This window comes from Lolium perenne, chromosome 1 (assembly GCF_019359855.2).
Source record: "Lolium perenne isolate Kyuss_39 chromosome 1, Kyuss_2.0, whole genome shotgun sequence".
NCBI classification, from domain to species: Eukaryota; Viridiplantae; Streptophyta; class Magnoliopsida; order Poales; family Poaceae; genus Lolium; species Lolium perenne.
In genome coordinates, this window is record NC_067244.2 from 265,635,214 (window position 1) to 265,650,169 (window position 14,956).

Consider the following 14,956-nt stretch of genomic DNA (forward strand, 5'->3'; position numbering starts at 1 on the left):
TTTGAATATACTAGATAGTGTCTAGATAATTTCGGTGACAAATCTAACATAATTTCGGTGAGCCGGAGGAAGTACTACTTTTGTGACCTGATTTTCAGTCTTTGGGAACAGACTCCAATCAATACAAATCACTCTTTGGGAACAGACTCTAAAGCCATGAAGTCATGCCTCACACAGATGTTCAAGCAGTCTTAATCGCCGAGCTATCAGGTAAACCGTGGTGGCCGGAAATGCCTCTCGTGTCCTTGATGCCGTCCTTGAAGCAGGGCAAGGCCCATGGTGATGGTGTTCACGGCCTCAAGACGACGAGCGCGGCGTAGCCTCCCTTGGAAGCCACTGGACGCGACGCTGGCATCTCTAGCAGCGGGTCGCCACGCCTGGCCGTCAGCCGGCGCGAAGCAAAATTCAGTGAAATCAGAGCCACGACACTGCTGCTACCACTCCGCGATTCCCATGCTTCGAAACAGCCGCACTCTTTTTTTCTCTTCTTCATATGTCCTTCCAAATGAGCTATCCAGATCGCTGCTTGGGTTTGAGGGCGAGTTGCTTGCGGTAGCCCATGGTAGGCTGGCGTGCAACAACAGGGCCCATGGTCGGCGCATCCTGCTTGGCTTGCACGCAGTGCATCTCCAGACCTTGGGCAGCAGCAGCTGGCAGTTGCAGCTGGCACGGGAGCCTCGGGGGTCACATCTGACTGACGGCAACATCGAGGGTGCCATCAGTGCCACTGTTCATGTGCGATATACACTGTCTAGCTCAACCAGCTCTACCAAAATCGCTGCAAAATAAATAACGACGATTCTTTGATCAGCCGGTAGTACAAAAGAATTCCCAGTAGATGTACTCTAGAAGCCAGATAAAGTCGTCCTTTTTCTACTGCTCTACTATTCAAAGCAAAGTGGTGTTTAACAAAAGGAAAATTGCAAGGCAAAATAGATTACGATGTAGACATTTCTGCATGAAAGAACCCCTCTGTAGTAAATGCAAGGCAGAGTAAATTCTAATATAAAAAAAGGAGAAAGAGTACGTCAAAATAAAATAAGATTAGTACTACAGAGAGCCAGCTTTGGTAGGACACGTACCTTGTTTTCTATGTGAGCCAGCTTCAACATGTTCTCCTCTAATTCGCACCACTGCTTTAGGTCAGGGCAATCATAAATATCTAGGTCTTGGAGGTTGGTGAGTTGTTCCATGCCCTCAGGCAAACACTTGATACCTTCACAATTCCAGATTCTAAGAGTCACCAGAGAGCTAGGCAGGAGACATACCCTTTCACCCAAGTGATTTAATTCAGGGCAGCTATTAATGTTTAGTATCTGGAGACAGGTGAGTTGTTGTATGCTTTCTGGCAAAGAACACAAGACATCACAGTCCCACAGTTCAAGTTTTTCGAGGGAGGTTAATTCTCCTAACCAGTGCGGCAGTGATGCCATGTTGCTGCAACCCCACAGATGTAGCCTTTTGAGTTGCCAGTTGTTCTCGTTCAGCCATTTTGGCAGCTCTTCCAAGTATTTGTCTTCTAGTGTTAGAGACTCCAGACAGGAGAGATGTTGGATGACCTCTGGTGAGCCGGTCAGGTCGACTGAGCCTTTAATATGCAAATCAGTGAGGCCAGGGAAGTGCTGAAGGAAGCTCCACTGGTGCAGAGGTACCTTGCTGTTTTCAACTGACAGCTCAGTAGTTACAGGAGAAAAGGAGGAGGTGGCATTGGTGTGTGGTCCAGTACACCCTTCCCATGATGATAGCACATTATCACTCTTTGATATCACCCACTTTCTAGCTTTAGGTGGAAGCGGTTTAATCCTTAACATGGGGCAATCATTAATTTCCAACTGTGCAAGCACGTGCTGCTCACCACTGGAGTGTGACGTGGTCCACTCTTCCAGGTTTGCCATGCCTCTGAGAACCAGATGCACTAGGTTTGGCAGTTGGTCCAGTGCTAGCCAGGCTGGAAAGCTGACACCGCTGTAACTGCATATCTCCAACTTCTTCAATGTGCTTGGTGGCACCAGGTTTTCCATCAAAATTTTGTGGTCCACAAATCTCTCAGCCTCTCGAGTCCACTCCAGTGTCAAGAAAACAAGTTTTTTCTTCCCCGCCAAATTTATACGATGTGCCTCTTCTACGGACTTCACATTTTCGAGTTTAGTCAAGTTGAGCTCGACAGGATCCATGTGTTGTAGCAGGACGAGGTTGCTACTAGAGTGGCCATCACCAGGCTGCACCCCAAAGTGTGGTAACGATATTGCACTGCTACCAAGCTGAGGGGCTTTGGAGAGAAATAAACAACCATTTATATCAACAAACTTCAAACTATCCATTGTACCTATACTACCTGGTATCTTTTTAAGAAGCCAGCATTCTGCGAGGTTCAATGTATGCAGTTTTCTCAGGTTACAAATACTTTCAGGTATACTGCTCATACGATTATTAGACAAGTCCAAATGCTCCAGATTGGAAAGATTACTGCATATATAGTTGATGATACTGTCCACGGCACCTTCATTCCGAGTAATCAGCCTAGACACATTCAAATACCTGAGTTTGGTCACATTTTCTGGCAACAACATGATACTTGTACCCTGTAAATTCAAATGTTGCAGATTGGAAAGACCAGCCAAAGCTTCATCTAGACAATCAATACTACGACAGTATGATAGATCAAGATGCACCAAATTTTTTAGACTCCGAAATGACCTCGGCAGTTCTGGCATATTCTTACAACCTGACAAGTTTAAGTACTTGAGTTGAATGAATGTGCCCAAAGCTTCGGGGAGCTTTCGAAGATCACAAGCCTCTGAAGATAAGTTCAGATACTCAAGTTTGTTCAGGGTGCCCAAAACTTCTGCTTCCTGGCAACTTTCAAGATATGAGCTGAATGATAAGTTCAAATACTCTAGTTCGGATAGGGCGCCCAGAGCTTCTGGCATCTCTCCAATTTTTTTGCAGTGAGATAAGTGCAAATATTTCAGTTTTGTGAGGCTACCCAAGAACTCCGATACACCTCCAATACAAGAGCAATTTGACAAATCAAGATGCACTAATTCTTTTAGCCTCCCGAATGATTCTGGCAACTTTGCAATTTCTGAACAACCGGACAAATCAAGATATGCCAGACCTTCAATTTTTCCAATGGATTCTGGTAAAGCCAAGATTTTAGAAGACCCATGAAGGTTAAGGTACAATAACTTTGAGAGCGTGCTGATATCATTCGGAATGAGTGCATCTTGGACTCTCGGAGCATTAAGATACCTCAGCTGCTTCAATAAACAAATAGAATCTGACAACTTATGTATGATGCACTCGCTTAAGTCAAGGACGCGCAAGGACTTGGCAGATGAAAATGCAGCATGGTGAAGTTCAATTTTGTCACAGTCCATAAAACGGAGTGCCCTTATCTTGGATGACTCCAAGCCCAATGGCTTACTACAATCATCAAGCAATGCATAATGGTACCAGCTTCCCTCAGTGTTTCCGCCTTTGCCAACCACAAGAATCTCATCGTCCATGACTAATCTTGCTAAGTCATGTACCAGATCATGCATGGTCAACAATGTAATATCTTCATCATACAGTTTGATAGTCTGCAAGAAAATCATTTTACAGTCAGATTTGTGGGTTTCTTACATTTAAGACAATTTGTGAATTAAATTTGTTATTGAATGAATAGTAATTTCTACTTGTGCTTCTCTGCTGCTTCGCAAGTGTAGATTTTTTCCCTAAACTGCAAAACTGTAAAATTAGATAAGTATGTGCTTAAGTGTCGCCAGCAAACATAATTCATTTCTCGGACAAGTGCAAAGCAGTTTTGGATGACGCGATGGTGTTTCTCAATGCATGGCAGTCAATTAACATCATATTGAAAAAATTAGATAGTTCCAAAATTCTGAGAAATCCTAAGAAACCAAAGAACGAAAAGTAATCATACGATGAAACAAGTCTAGAAAACTCATAAATAATTTACGTAGACTAGAGAAAAATCATCTATGATAAATCAGAATTTCTTTTAAAATGTGAAGGCATAAAAAAGCAACACAAAGATTTATGTCAGATTCCTAGTGCTAGTTAGGCTCGTATGCAGAAACCTTCGCTACGTCATCGTGAAAGAAAAATCTAGATAGTTTGGAAAGTTAAGAATCAAATTATATGATTTATTATTCAGGAATAGTTAATGAATCAGAAATGTACTTTTCCTTGTAATATTATACTAGATCAAGCCACTGTGTTTTGACTACAGTTTAAAATCCAGACCAGATCGCTGGTCAGAGTGGAATAGACCAGATCTGGCGACCCTATTGGTTTCTTAAGCTCTACATATTGTTCCAGGGCAAACCAAGTGCTTGTTTGGATAGAAAGTTTTTGCGCTAGATTTTAGGAAAACTCGTTTCGGTAATAATTTCCTGAAAACCAGTATTACTAATTACTCGGTTATTAAGAATAAGCAGATGGAAAATCCTATTTGGAAATTTTGTTGAGAAACAATATTTGGGGTAGCTGTAATTAGTTTCCTATAACCGCGTTTTCAGAAGGACGATGAATATCCATTTACCAAAACTTTAGTTGTTTGGATTGTGGAAACCAATTTTTCCTTATCCGTGTTTTAAATGCCGCATCCAAAAGAGATTTTGTTAGTTATACGGTTGCCTGGTATTAAGGTAAACCAGTTGTGTTGAAACACTGTATCCAAACAAGTGTAAGTGGCAGTACGTGGGTGTCGGTTTCATGTACGATTGTAGTCTCAAATTATAAATAATCCTAGTGGCATATAATATGTGGATTTGGAATTCATATATACCAATAGAATTGGATTACTAATCCCACAAAATTGCAACATTCTAAATTGATCCTTATTTGCAGAAGGGCACGCACTATAACCTTGAACTATTTGTTTTGCAGTTTTCAGTATAATGCCATGTTTCGGCTTGATAGTAAAAGCATCATTCATACAAAAGTGAAAATAATAGAGTTGTTTCATTGCAAGAAATGTATGTATTTTTCACGACCAGGAATAGGCTTTGACTGCTAAGGAATGTGAGGATTTCTCCTAAATTGCCCAAGTTAGCACTACATCTGTTCCTTTTTACTTTTGGAAATCAATAGGGTCATCCGAGAAAATATTGTCCACTACTACTTTATTTATATGTTTGTAATATACAATAAATATAGTCAATCCGATCTAAATTAATGAGTTAATATGGATGTATCTAAACATACTTTAGTTCTAGATAGATCCATATTAGTGACAATTAATATGAATCGGAGGGAGTAGTATTTTTCGTGGTACCTCTAGTAGTAACATTTCCACATGGCAAACCACTTATGGAGTCACAATTGATGGACCCAGCTCTATAAGAGAGGAGACTATCTATGGAAATTTATATGTTAAATGTGGGTGCAGTTTAACTTCACAATTTAGGGTGGACATTCACCACAACACTACCTTTTGCTACTAGCCATCACTACTTTTGGTACTATATGCTTTCGTTGCATCACAATGATTCAAAGAAAATAACAAAATTGTTCTATCACATAGGGTATGCATAAACTCACCGATGGTGACTTCGAATGTTCAAGGAAAGAGAATCCCAAAAGCTGACTAATGTATCTCTCACCAAGTTGCCAAGTAGAGAAACCAAGAGAAACCCATTGGCGAATAAGATCATCTTTAATTATCTTGTGACCTTTTGGAAATATTGCACAATAGGCAAAGCAGAGCTTCAAATATGAAGGCATGACACTATAGCTCAACTTCAGAGACGCAAGCACTTGTGAGGAAGATGTATCTTTGAAAGAAGATACATTCCATATATCACTGTCTCTAATTGATTTCCATTCACTAAACTTCATAGATTGCAGCATGTGACCAAGTGATTTAGCTGCTAAAGCCACACCAGCACACTTCATTGCAATGACCTTCCCTATCTTCTCTAATTCTTCTTTATCATCTCTAGATTCAAATACGCTCTTTTGCTTTATTATAGACCAACAGATGTCATCAGTCAATGGTGCTAATTTGTATGGTTTGATGGTAGAGATTTTCTTTGCAATGTCCTCATCTCGTGTGGTTACAATAACAACCACATTACCGCCCTTCCCAACCCTAAGCATGTCCATCAGACTTTCAAGATGAAACTTCTCACCCTCCCATAGGTCATCTAAAACAATCAGAATCTTCTTATCAGCAAGCAGATTTTGAAGTGATTTATGTATCATCTCCATTCCAGTGTACTCACTCTCCTTCCCTTTCTCTGATAGTTGTGATATGATAGAGTTTCCAATTTTCTTCAGATCAAATGTCTGGGACACATAGACCCACACCTGCGAGTATTCTTTGAACTGAGTATTATTGTAAATCATTTTGGCCAAGGTTGTCTTGCCAAGGCCCCCAATGCCATATATAGGAAGGATTGTGATCTCTTCTGTCATGCTATCAAATAAAGAAGACAATATTTCCTTTTTCTCCTCAGTCCTCCCAACAATTTGTGTCTCCATGATTGACGATGTTTCCCGTATGTCGGTGACCTTCGGCTCATTGGCACTAGTGCCTTCTGTTAATCTGAAAGTTTTGTGTTGGTCAGTTATCACCTCCAGATCCTCCCTCATCTTCTCCATCTTATTGGCCATTGTGATCTTGGGAACGACTGTGATACAAGGGATCATAATTGCCAAATATTTTTTGAAGGATAACTGCAAGAGAGTTTATTCGTTAGTACAGTGTGAAAGGGCAAGCAGTGTACAACTGCATTCAGCCCAATAGGAGATTAGGTTAAAACATTAAGAGCCACACCCTCTTGTTTCTATCAGAACAAATTTTGTTTAGTTTTGAAATATACATAACATATGCTACTGTTACAAAAGTATAAGAAGAGTAGATTCAGAAATGAAAAATCTTAAAAACTGAAACCTAAAACACATAAGGCCATGTGAAGATACATAAATTAACTTACTGCACAAAATACATGGGTACTAGTACAAACCTTTAATATTTAATTAGCTCCAGCAAGATTAGAAATCAAAACTACACGGATAAATCACAAAACTACATGGCGAGGAGAGTTTTTCTATAGAAAGAAGTGATGACCATGTCTTTAGTTTCAAGAGTAACCACGAAGTACAATGAACTGGGATTTCTGTACCGCACACATACCTTCCGTGGAGACGGCTGGGAGATTACTTCAGTGTCGGCCTCGAACTCATCAATCATGTCCGAGATGGCGTACATGGCGTCCTTGAGCCGCTTCAGCCACAGAAGCGTCGGTTCATCAGTGATGGACCGCCTCTCGGCGACCTTGAGCAAGGCCTCGACAGATTCCAGAGCCATTTTCATCTTCCTCAGATCCTTGTCGAAGTTCTTCTGCAGGGTGATCTGACCTCCGATGGCAGAACCAATCTGGTCGCTCACCACCTTCAGGATGGCAGCGGCAAGCATGCCACCGAGCTCCGCCATTACTGCGCAGCTGCTCAAGGTTGGGGGAGGTTGAGGGCGTAGAGAGCAAGAATGGTAAAGGTAGAGGCTTCAGCTTGAGATCGGATCTTATTGGAGCCAGGCAACTGCATCAAGTCACCTCTACGGGGACTTTCTGCTTCTTTCCAACTACTCCTGCATGCGCATGTGAATGGGCTTCGACCTGAGTAGCAAAGCGAAAACTTTACCCGACCGATCGCCGTGAAGCCAATTCTAAATATGTGAGAACCGAGACAAAACACATGGCACCCGACCGGCCGGTGCCGACAGATGGAACATATAATACAAATTGAGAACCATTTGCCTAATTAATGTTGGTTTGTACTCAGAGTTTGGGATAGTAGGGAACAGTAGAGCTGTAACAAAAAACAAAATGATGTTACTACATATCTACACATACGGATGCTCTTCGCAACGGAATGCTACCAGAGTTTGGGATAAACTTTCTCAGTAAAACTAACAGACGATTTTCAAATATCTTGTAACTGACGTTTCTGGCAGTGCATGAACCGAATATAATTATGTTACTACTTCTATGTGGCTATTAATTATTTTTCTTAATCCTCTGGTGGTGTATCCATCGATTGCACATAGACGCCGTGCTACATGCCAGGCCCGGATAAAAGGCATCTCCAAGACTGCAATGGGGCTTAGTTTAAGCCGATTCTTACAGGTTTTGAGCAGCGTGCAATCCATTCAATAATCGACCCACTAGCGCGACCTCGATTCCATCCTAACACGTCAAGAAAACAAAATGCTATAGCCGATGCTGCCAGATCCAATCTCGCAAGCTGTTTCTGCTAATGCTAATAGATTGGAACCTTATCCCCTCCCGCGAACGACCGGGGGAAACCCTAGCCGCCAGAGCCCGCACCCGCACCCTCCTCCTCCACCCCTCTCCTCGCCGCCGCCGGGGCGCGCTGACGGGCGAAGCCCGGTCGGCATCGGCGGCGGCGGGGCTCTCTCTCCCCTCGCTCGGCGGGGACGGCGCGAGCTGGCGCGGTCGAGCGGCAGCGTCGGGCTGGCGTGGGGCGCAGCGGCGTGGTGGCGAGCATGGGCGGGCGGCGTCGTCGTGCTGGGCGACTGCGTGGAGGGCTTCGCGGCGGAAGGTCTGGGATGGTGGCGGCAGTTGATGCCATGCTCCAAAGGCTGCAGGCGGAGGTTGCTGGTGGGGAACCGGAGGTTCTCCTCGTGGCGGGCGGCGGCGGGCATTGAGGCTGAGTAGGGATGTCCGGCTAGCCACAGCAGCGGGCGGCTACAACGTGCGTGTGCTGCACGGCCGGATGCGTGGAGGTTAGGTGAGACTCCGGTATACTTCTGGTTGCCGGCGGCGGGTAGCCAGACCGCCCTCTACAGTTTCGGCGCGTCGTTGTCGCAATGCAGTCATCCCTGAGGGCAGCAGCTCTTAAGTAACAAATACCTGAAAAATAAAACATTATCTCAAGTAGAGGTCAAACCGACTGATTCATCTTTTTGGAAGGGTCTCATGCATGTTAAAGAGGATTTCTTCCAGAGAGGTTATTTCAGAGTGGGGGATGGAACATCTGTTCGGTTCTGGGAGGATGTGTGGCTGGGAGACACGCCATTATCTCATCAATATCCGGCACTGTATAATATTATTCAACATAAAAATGTGTTAGTATCGACTGTGTTTGCTACTGAACTAATTAATATTTCTTTTAGAAGAGGGTTGAATGATAATAAGTGGGTGCAATGGTTACATCTATGCCAACGATTAATTACAATTTATTTAACATCTGAACCTGATAAGTTTATTTGGAAACTTACGGATTCCGGCATTTTCTCAGTTAAGTCTATGTACCTTGATTGGATGAATGGCCATACTGTTTATCTTCGCAGGTATTTATGGAAGCTAAAGATTCCCTTGAAAATTAAAAAAAATTATGTGGTTCCTTAGTAATAAGGTGCTTCTAACTAAGGATAATCTAGCTAAAGGGAAGTGGAAGGGATGTCAAAATTGTTGTTTTTGTGATTCCATGGAAACCGTTAATCATTTGTTTATTGAATGCTCTTTTGCGAAGATAGTTTGGCGCATGATGTACCTTGCTTATAACATTCCTCCGACAGCTAATGTTACTAATATGTTTGGTAGATGGCTGAATGGGGTGAGGAAAGAGGATAAACAGAAAATTCGAATCGGTGTTTCCGCCATTTGTTGGGCTATTTAAAAAACTAGAAATGATATTATCTTTAACAAACAAAATGGAACTAATTTTTTGCAGGTTATCCGGCGAGCTGCTCATTCAATTCAGCAATGGGTTTTACTCCTCCCAGTGGAACAGCGGGAGACTATGGTTATTGGATGCAACCGAATGCTAGTGGTTGCTCAGGACTTCTTTTTCCAGGCTACTGGGCGGCGGCATCTAAATAGAATAGCAAATGCATAGTTTCTCTATTTGCCGTATTTTCAGCTGGTTGATTCATGTATCGGCCCTAGCTTTTCCGTGATTGTAATAAGTGATAATGGATCTATTGTGACTTGATACTTTGTTTTTAATAAAGAAAGCCGTGTGCATCTATTGATGCAGAGGCTGGGGCTAGGCTCCTTTATCGAAAAAAGTCATCCCTGAGGGTGGCGGCAACGTTCAATTCTTTCAGCACATTGGCGGGGCGGTTGCAGGTTTGCCGAGGTGCTTCTGTTTCGGGACGAAAGTCCTACTCCTGTTGGAGTCGACGCCGGCGACATCCACGGGCGCCGCTACCTTCTTGAAGGCGGTGTTTCGAGGACTTCTAGTTCTTCCTTGGTTGGCGTTGCTGGGAGAGAAGTGGTTGTTTGGCTTGGCTGGAGCGTGGATGGTTGTAACTCCTCCCTCATGTCCACTTTGGTGCCTCAAGCATGGAGTGCTCGGCGAGCTCTATCTCCGGGCAACACGACTCTGGGCTGAGCTCTTTTCTGTGGCATTCCAGCGGCATTGGTTGACCTTCTCTCAGGGATGTTCGTGTCTACGATGCATTCTCGTTGATTGTCGTCCTTCGATGGCGTATGACGTTCTCGTTGCCTCGTGGTGATGGCGGAGGCAAGCGGAAGTGCGGAGTTCGTCTCGGTGGAACTTTGCCCTTCGGTGATGTCGGCGGTTTTCGGTGTCGCGATGTAACATCGGCAGTGGGATTCCCTTCGACGGCTGCCGCGACCTTCCTAGTTCGAGGCCAAGAGGATGTGCAGTGACTGTCTTGGTGGAACTCTACCCTTCGGTGGTGTTGGCGGCTCTCGGTATCGCTCATGACCTCGGTAGTGGGATGCCTTTCGACGATGGCTGCGACGCTCCTAGTTCTTTCAAGGTGTAGAGTGATCGCTGGGCAAGCGAGTTTCGTTTCTTTGCGCTGTCTCGACTTCAAGATCCTTTCGGCTACTCTGTACTTGAGACTTGGCTGAATATATGTTCAGGCTGGCTTATGCCTGCCGTAGTTACAGTAAAATAAAAGTTCTTAATAGATATTATTTCTTCACTTTGTCACTAAGATTATTCAAGGTCTTCTGGAGAACTATGATATACCCCATCTACATAAGCAACAATTATATGTATAACCTCCAACGAACAAAGTAATTTCTTGTTGACTTAGGAGTAAATCAGTAAACACTTCTCTTCTTATTTGAGTTTTGGGTTAATATTTAGAGAAGAACTTAGAATCGCTAATTGAGGCCGCACTTATCTTATGTTAACTGAGGCCGCACTTTCCACAACAGATTCTGGTTTGGCGGGAACCCTAAACCCGTCCTCGTGCGGCGGCCACGCGTCGCACCCGTCGCACCAGGACGCCCAGCCGCCAGCGCCTCGGGCCGCCCCGTCTGCCCCCTCCCACCGCCGCCTACAATGCCGATGGGCAAAGCCCGTGTGGCGCGGCGGTGGCGGATCTTCCTCTGCCGTGATCTGGAGCACGGCGCCGGAACCCATCTGCTCAATCCTCGACGGCGGTGATGCAGGAGCTAGCGGTGGCTAGTCTTCGGTGTACTGTACGGTGGCGGGCGACTCGGGTTAGGTGGTGGCGGCGGGCCGATCTGTGCCCAATGGTTCAGATTGGACGCTCCTCCCCCGTTGCACCTCTACGTCTCCGATGGCAGCATCTGGAGGCTGGGTTAGCCCCACAACACGAGGAGCCTGATGACTGTAAGTACACAAATCAATTGTAGCTAGTTTCGAAATAAAAGTATCGAACCACGAGGAGCTACTAGTAAAAGTCTTAATACCCCTTGCTACTATAGATTAAAGGCTACTTGTAAATTGTTCTCTAATATCAAGTTTAAGGCGTTTTAAAGGATGGTTGTAATTGGTTGCAAGAAAGTAAACAAAGCAACGAAAAGTACTTTTGGCTCCCGAGCTCCAGTGCTCTCGTTATTAACTTTTTTTTATAAATTATCAAAAAATATGAAAAATAATTATGGAGATTTTCAGTGATATATCTCACAATCATGCAAAATCTCAACCAAAAATTCTTTTTGCTTTGTGCTAGACAAAAATAATAAATTCTAACATGTTTTTGGACATTTGAAAATGACTACTCAGATCTGCACTTTTGTCATTTTTGTGTAGCTTAAAATATAAAGTATTTAAAATTGATATCTTACACGTTTGTGGGATACATTATTGGCTATATGCAGATTTTTTTTCAGAATTTTTTAAAACTCAAAAATATGATTTTTGATTTATTTGAAAAACGAGACAAGTGGTGTCCATGTGCACCAAATCTCTGTCCACAAAGCAATAAATAAAAAGCGTTCTGAGAAATGTGTTGAAACTTAATGAGACAAAGTGTTCTCGGAGAGAGAACTAACACACGGTAATACTTAAAACCATAGACCATCTTAGATTCATCTCATATTCATGCTAGGGTTTCTCCATCTCCCCAAGAACTAAAGGAACTACTCACACATGGAAACAATCAACAACATCATCATACTCTTATGGATGGGATGAAAGTAATGGAATGAATTCGAATACAAATCCACAATAGTAATCAAGATTACAACTATGGTTGGAGGAGAATGGGATGGGTGATGGTGATGGAGATGCAGCGGTTGATGATGAAGGGGATGATGCCTTGTCCTCTGATGATCCGCGTAGCAGCCCGGATAATGTCTTCTCCAAAGTTCCTTCTCTAGATCTAATCAGGGGCGGTGTTTCTGTGTTTTTCGAAGCTTTGTGTCTCAGATCTCTGTGTCGTCTGCGCGAGGTGAAAGTATTTGACGAGGCGGTGGTCCTGACACTCCGTACGATCGGACGATATGGGCGGGCTCCTCCCGTACTGATGCCCGCTAAACTTAATGGAAGTTGTCATCGCATCCTCCTTTCGCCCAGGTGCATAATTAAGTGCTAAAAAGATTTTTATCACGTCAAAATACCATAAAATGGTAGTTTTTATTGATATTTTATCATTGACTTATTATCTAAGATCCTGTGTAGGCAAGCATAAAAGGATGCGGTAGCGCGGTGAAATACAAACATCCTATTGCTACTCAATGATATCTTAGTAAATAACAATGTAAAAACATGCTAAAAATGCACTCATCAGAGCCCAAGGTGGTGGCGGCCTCCTTCTCCATCGAAGGCGGTCGGCCTAGCTGGTTTGTGGTGTTCATGCCACTTCTGGCAGGTGGCCGGCGGGTGGTGTGGGGGCTGCTCGCATGTCATGCATAAAGTTGGTGGTCCTAGGATCTCTCTTATGCCATGACGATGATCTTCGTGTTGCATGTCTCCATTGATCTGGCCGAAGTGTCGTGTTTCGGAAGGCTCCGTTGACGGTCTCCAAATGGACGACATGCCAGGAGATTTCTAGATTGGATGGTATTCGATTGTGTGCAACCATGTTTTTCCTTTCAGTGGGAGCGAGGCAAAGCTTTGCATGTTGTTGCCACCATGAGACATTTCTTTTGTTCTATGGTGAAGTCAGTCACGGAGAATGGAATGAAAGCCAAGTTTTGAGAACTAGTAATGGTGGTTCAAGTACTAGTGATAATGAGAAATTGGCTTTGGTGATTTGTGATCGTGAACCCCATACCGCGTCCGGCGCATGGCGGTATGTGGGCGTCAGCGGCACATCACAAATTGGTGGGAGGGGGAGGGCACCGGCTCCCAGCCGCAGCCCCCAAACGCGACCCCCGAGAATGGGGAGGTGCCTGAGCGGACACTTGCTGATAACTCCCAGGAGGCTTCGCTTCCCGAAAGTGAACCCGCAGAATCTGGTGAGAAAACTGCGGATTGGTCGTTTCATAACTCTGACTCTTCCCGAACGCACTCTCCTCCTGCTTCTGCGACTTCCCCCGAGAGTAGAAAAAGAAAAAAGGCAGGTTGAGGAAGAAAATTCGAGCACTTCAAAACTAGATGAAGCTGCAACAGAAGATCCTTCCCATGGGCAACCTCCTGCTTTTAACCTCTTCGACGCAGCTATTGGCTTGAGCTCGTAAGTTTGCTTTTTTTTCTTTACCGCACCATTCTTATTTGACTTCTTCATCCTTTTAACTTAGCAGTCCCCATTCTTATGTCAGGGATGACGAGGTGCCCTCGGAAGATAATGCTCCTGGAACAGCAAAGACAAGTGCATCACAAATGCTGGTTGTCTCCGAGGACCCGAAGATTCCCCCTGAAGCCACTGATCCAGCGAAGAGCCCCCGGGCGTTAAGGAAGAAACCAAGAACCACTAACACTAGTAAAGGGATTAGGGCTGCCGAAGATCCGTCGACTCCCCCTCTGGGTGACGTCAGTTTGTTTTTCTTGCTACTCGCTTCCTTCCTGTTTAATCATGACCATTTTCTTATACTTCTTTCCTCTTATGTATCTCGACTGTTTGCAGCCTATAACAAAGGAAATGCTCGATATAGTTGCTCGCTTTATCAGGTTCCGCGATGAAGCTGACATCTTGAGGAGTGAGTTTCATATATTCTGCTATGATAACCTTTTACTGATTGCTGTGATGTAACTATCTATCTTTTTCCAGACTCCCTACGCGCCTCGCAGAAGCACGCCAAAGAGCTCGAAAAGAAGCTTGAGGCCAGCGAGAAAGCTCGCCAAGCTGCTGAAGCCAAACTGCAAGTGCTGATGAGCTGCAAGCTAGACTTGATACTGCAGAGCTGGCCTTGAAGGAGAAGACTGAGCAGTTTGCCCAGCGAGAAGCCAACATAATAGAGCGACTAGACAAATAGTTTGAGAAATTCTCAGGTACCTCTATCCTGCCCTTCCCTCTGTGATTCTAGGCCTGTACTAATGACTTACCATCTTTTCAGCAGAGCGTATTGGTGAGATGTACACGAAGAACCAGGAGCAAGAAGAAGATGCACTCCTGGATTCTCTCATGACGCTAGAGATGAATTGCTACCTTGCGCGAGTCTGCTTGAAGCAAGGTCGGACTGCTTTCGAACGTTTATTCAAGCGCTTCTTCCCGAAGGAAACTGTGCCAGACAAATTTGAGCCTCTCGCCAAGTGCTTCACGGGCAAAGATGACCCTGTTTTGGCGTATCGCCAATCTGCTCTGAAAGTT

The 14,956-nt window shown here is 44.2% G+C and overlaps 1 protein-coding gene across 1 annotated transcript; it reads right to left on the reverse strand.

Annotated features, from left to right (window-relative positions):
- Positions 1–588: 588 nt before the first annotated feature.
- On the reverse strand, positions 589–7,471 carry LOC127327865 (uncharacterized). The gene is made up of 4 exons (XM_051354671.2): positions 7,148–7,471; positions 5,551–6,687; positions 1,083–3,584; positions 589–778 (listed from the first exon to the last, which is right to left on the reverse strand). The coding sequence occupies exons 1-4, from the start codon at positions 7,445–7,447 to the stop codon at positions 767–769; spliced, it is 3,951 nt and encodes a 1,316-aa protein (XP_051210631.1). The 5' UTR covers positions 7,448–7,471; the 3' UTR covers positions 589–766.
- Between the last annotated feature and the right edge of the window lie 7,485 nt (positions 7,472–14,956).

Coding starts and splice junctions, on each gene's coding strand:
- LOC127327865 (XM_051354671.2), bottom strand. CDS start 7,447: ATGGCGGAGCTCGGTGGCATGCTTGCCGCTGCCATCCTGAAGGTGGTG. Junction 6,688..7,147: donor CCCAGCCGTCTCCACGGAAG/GTATGTGTGCGG, acceptor ACTCTCTTGCAG/TTATCCTTCAAAAAATATTT. Junction 3,585..5,550: donor AACATTCGAAGTCACCATCG/GTGAGTTTATGC, acceptor ATTTTCTTGCAG/ACTATCAAACTGTATGATGA.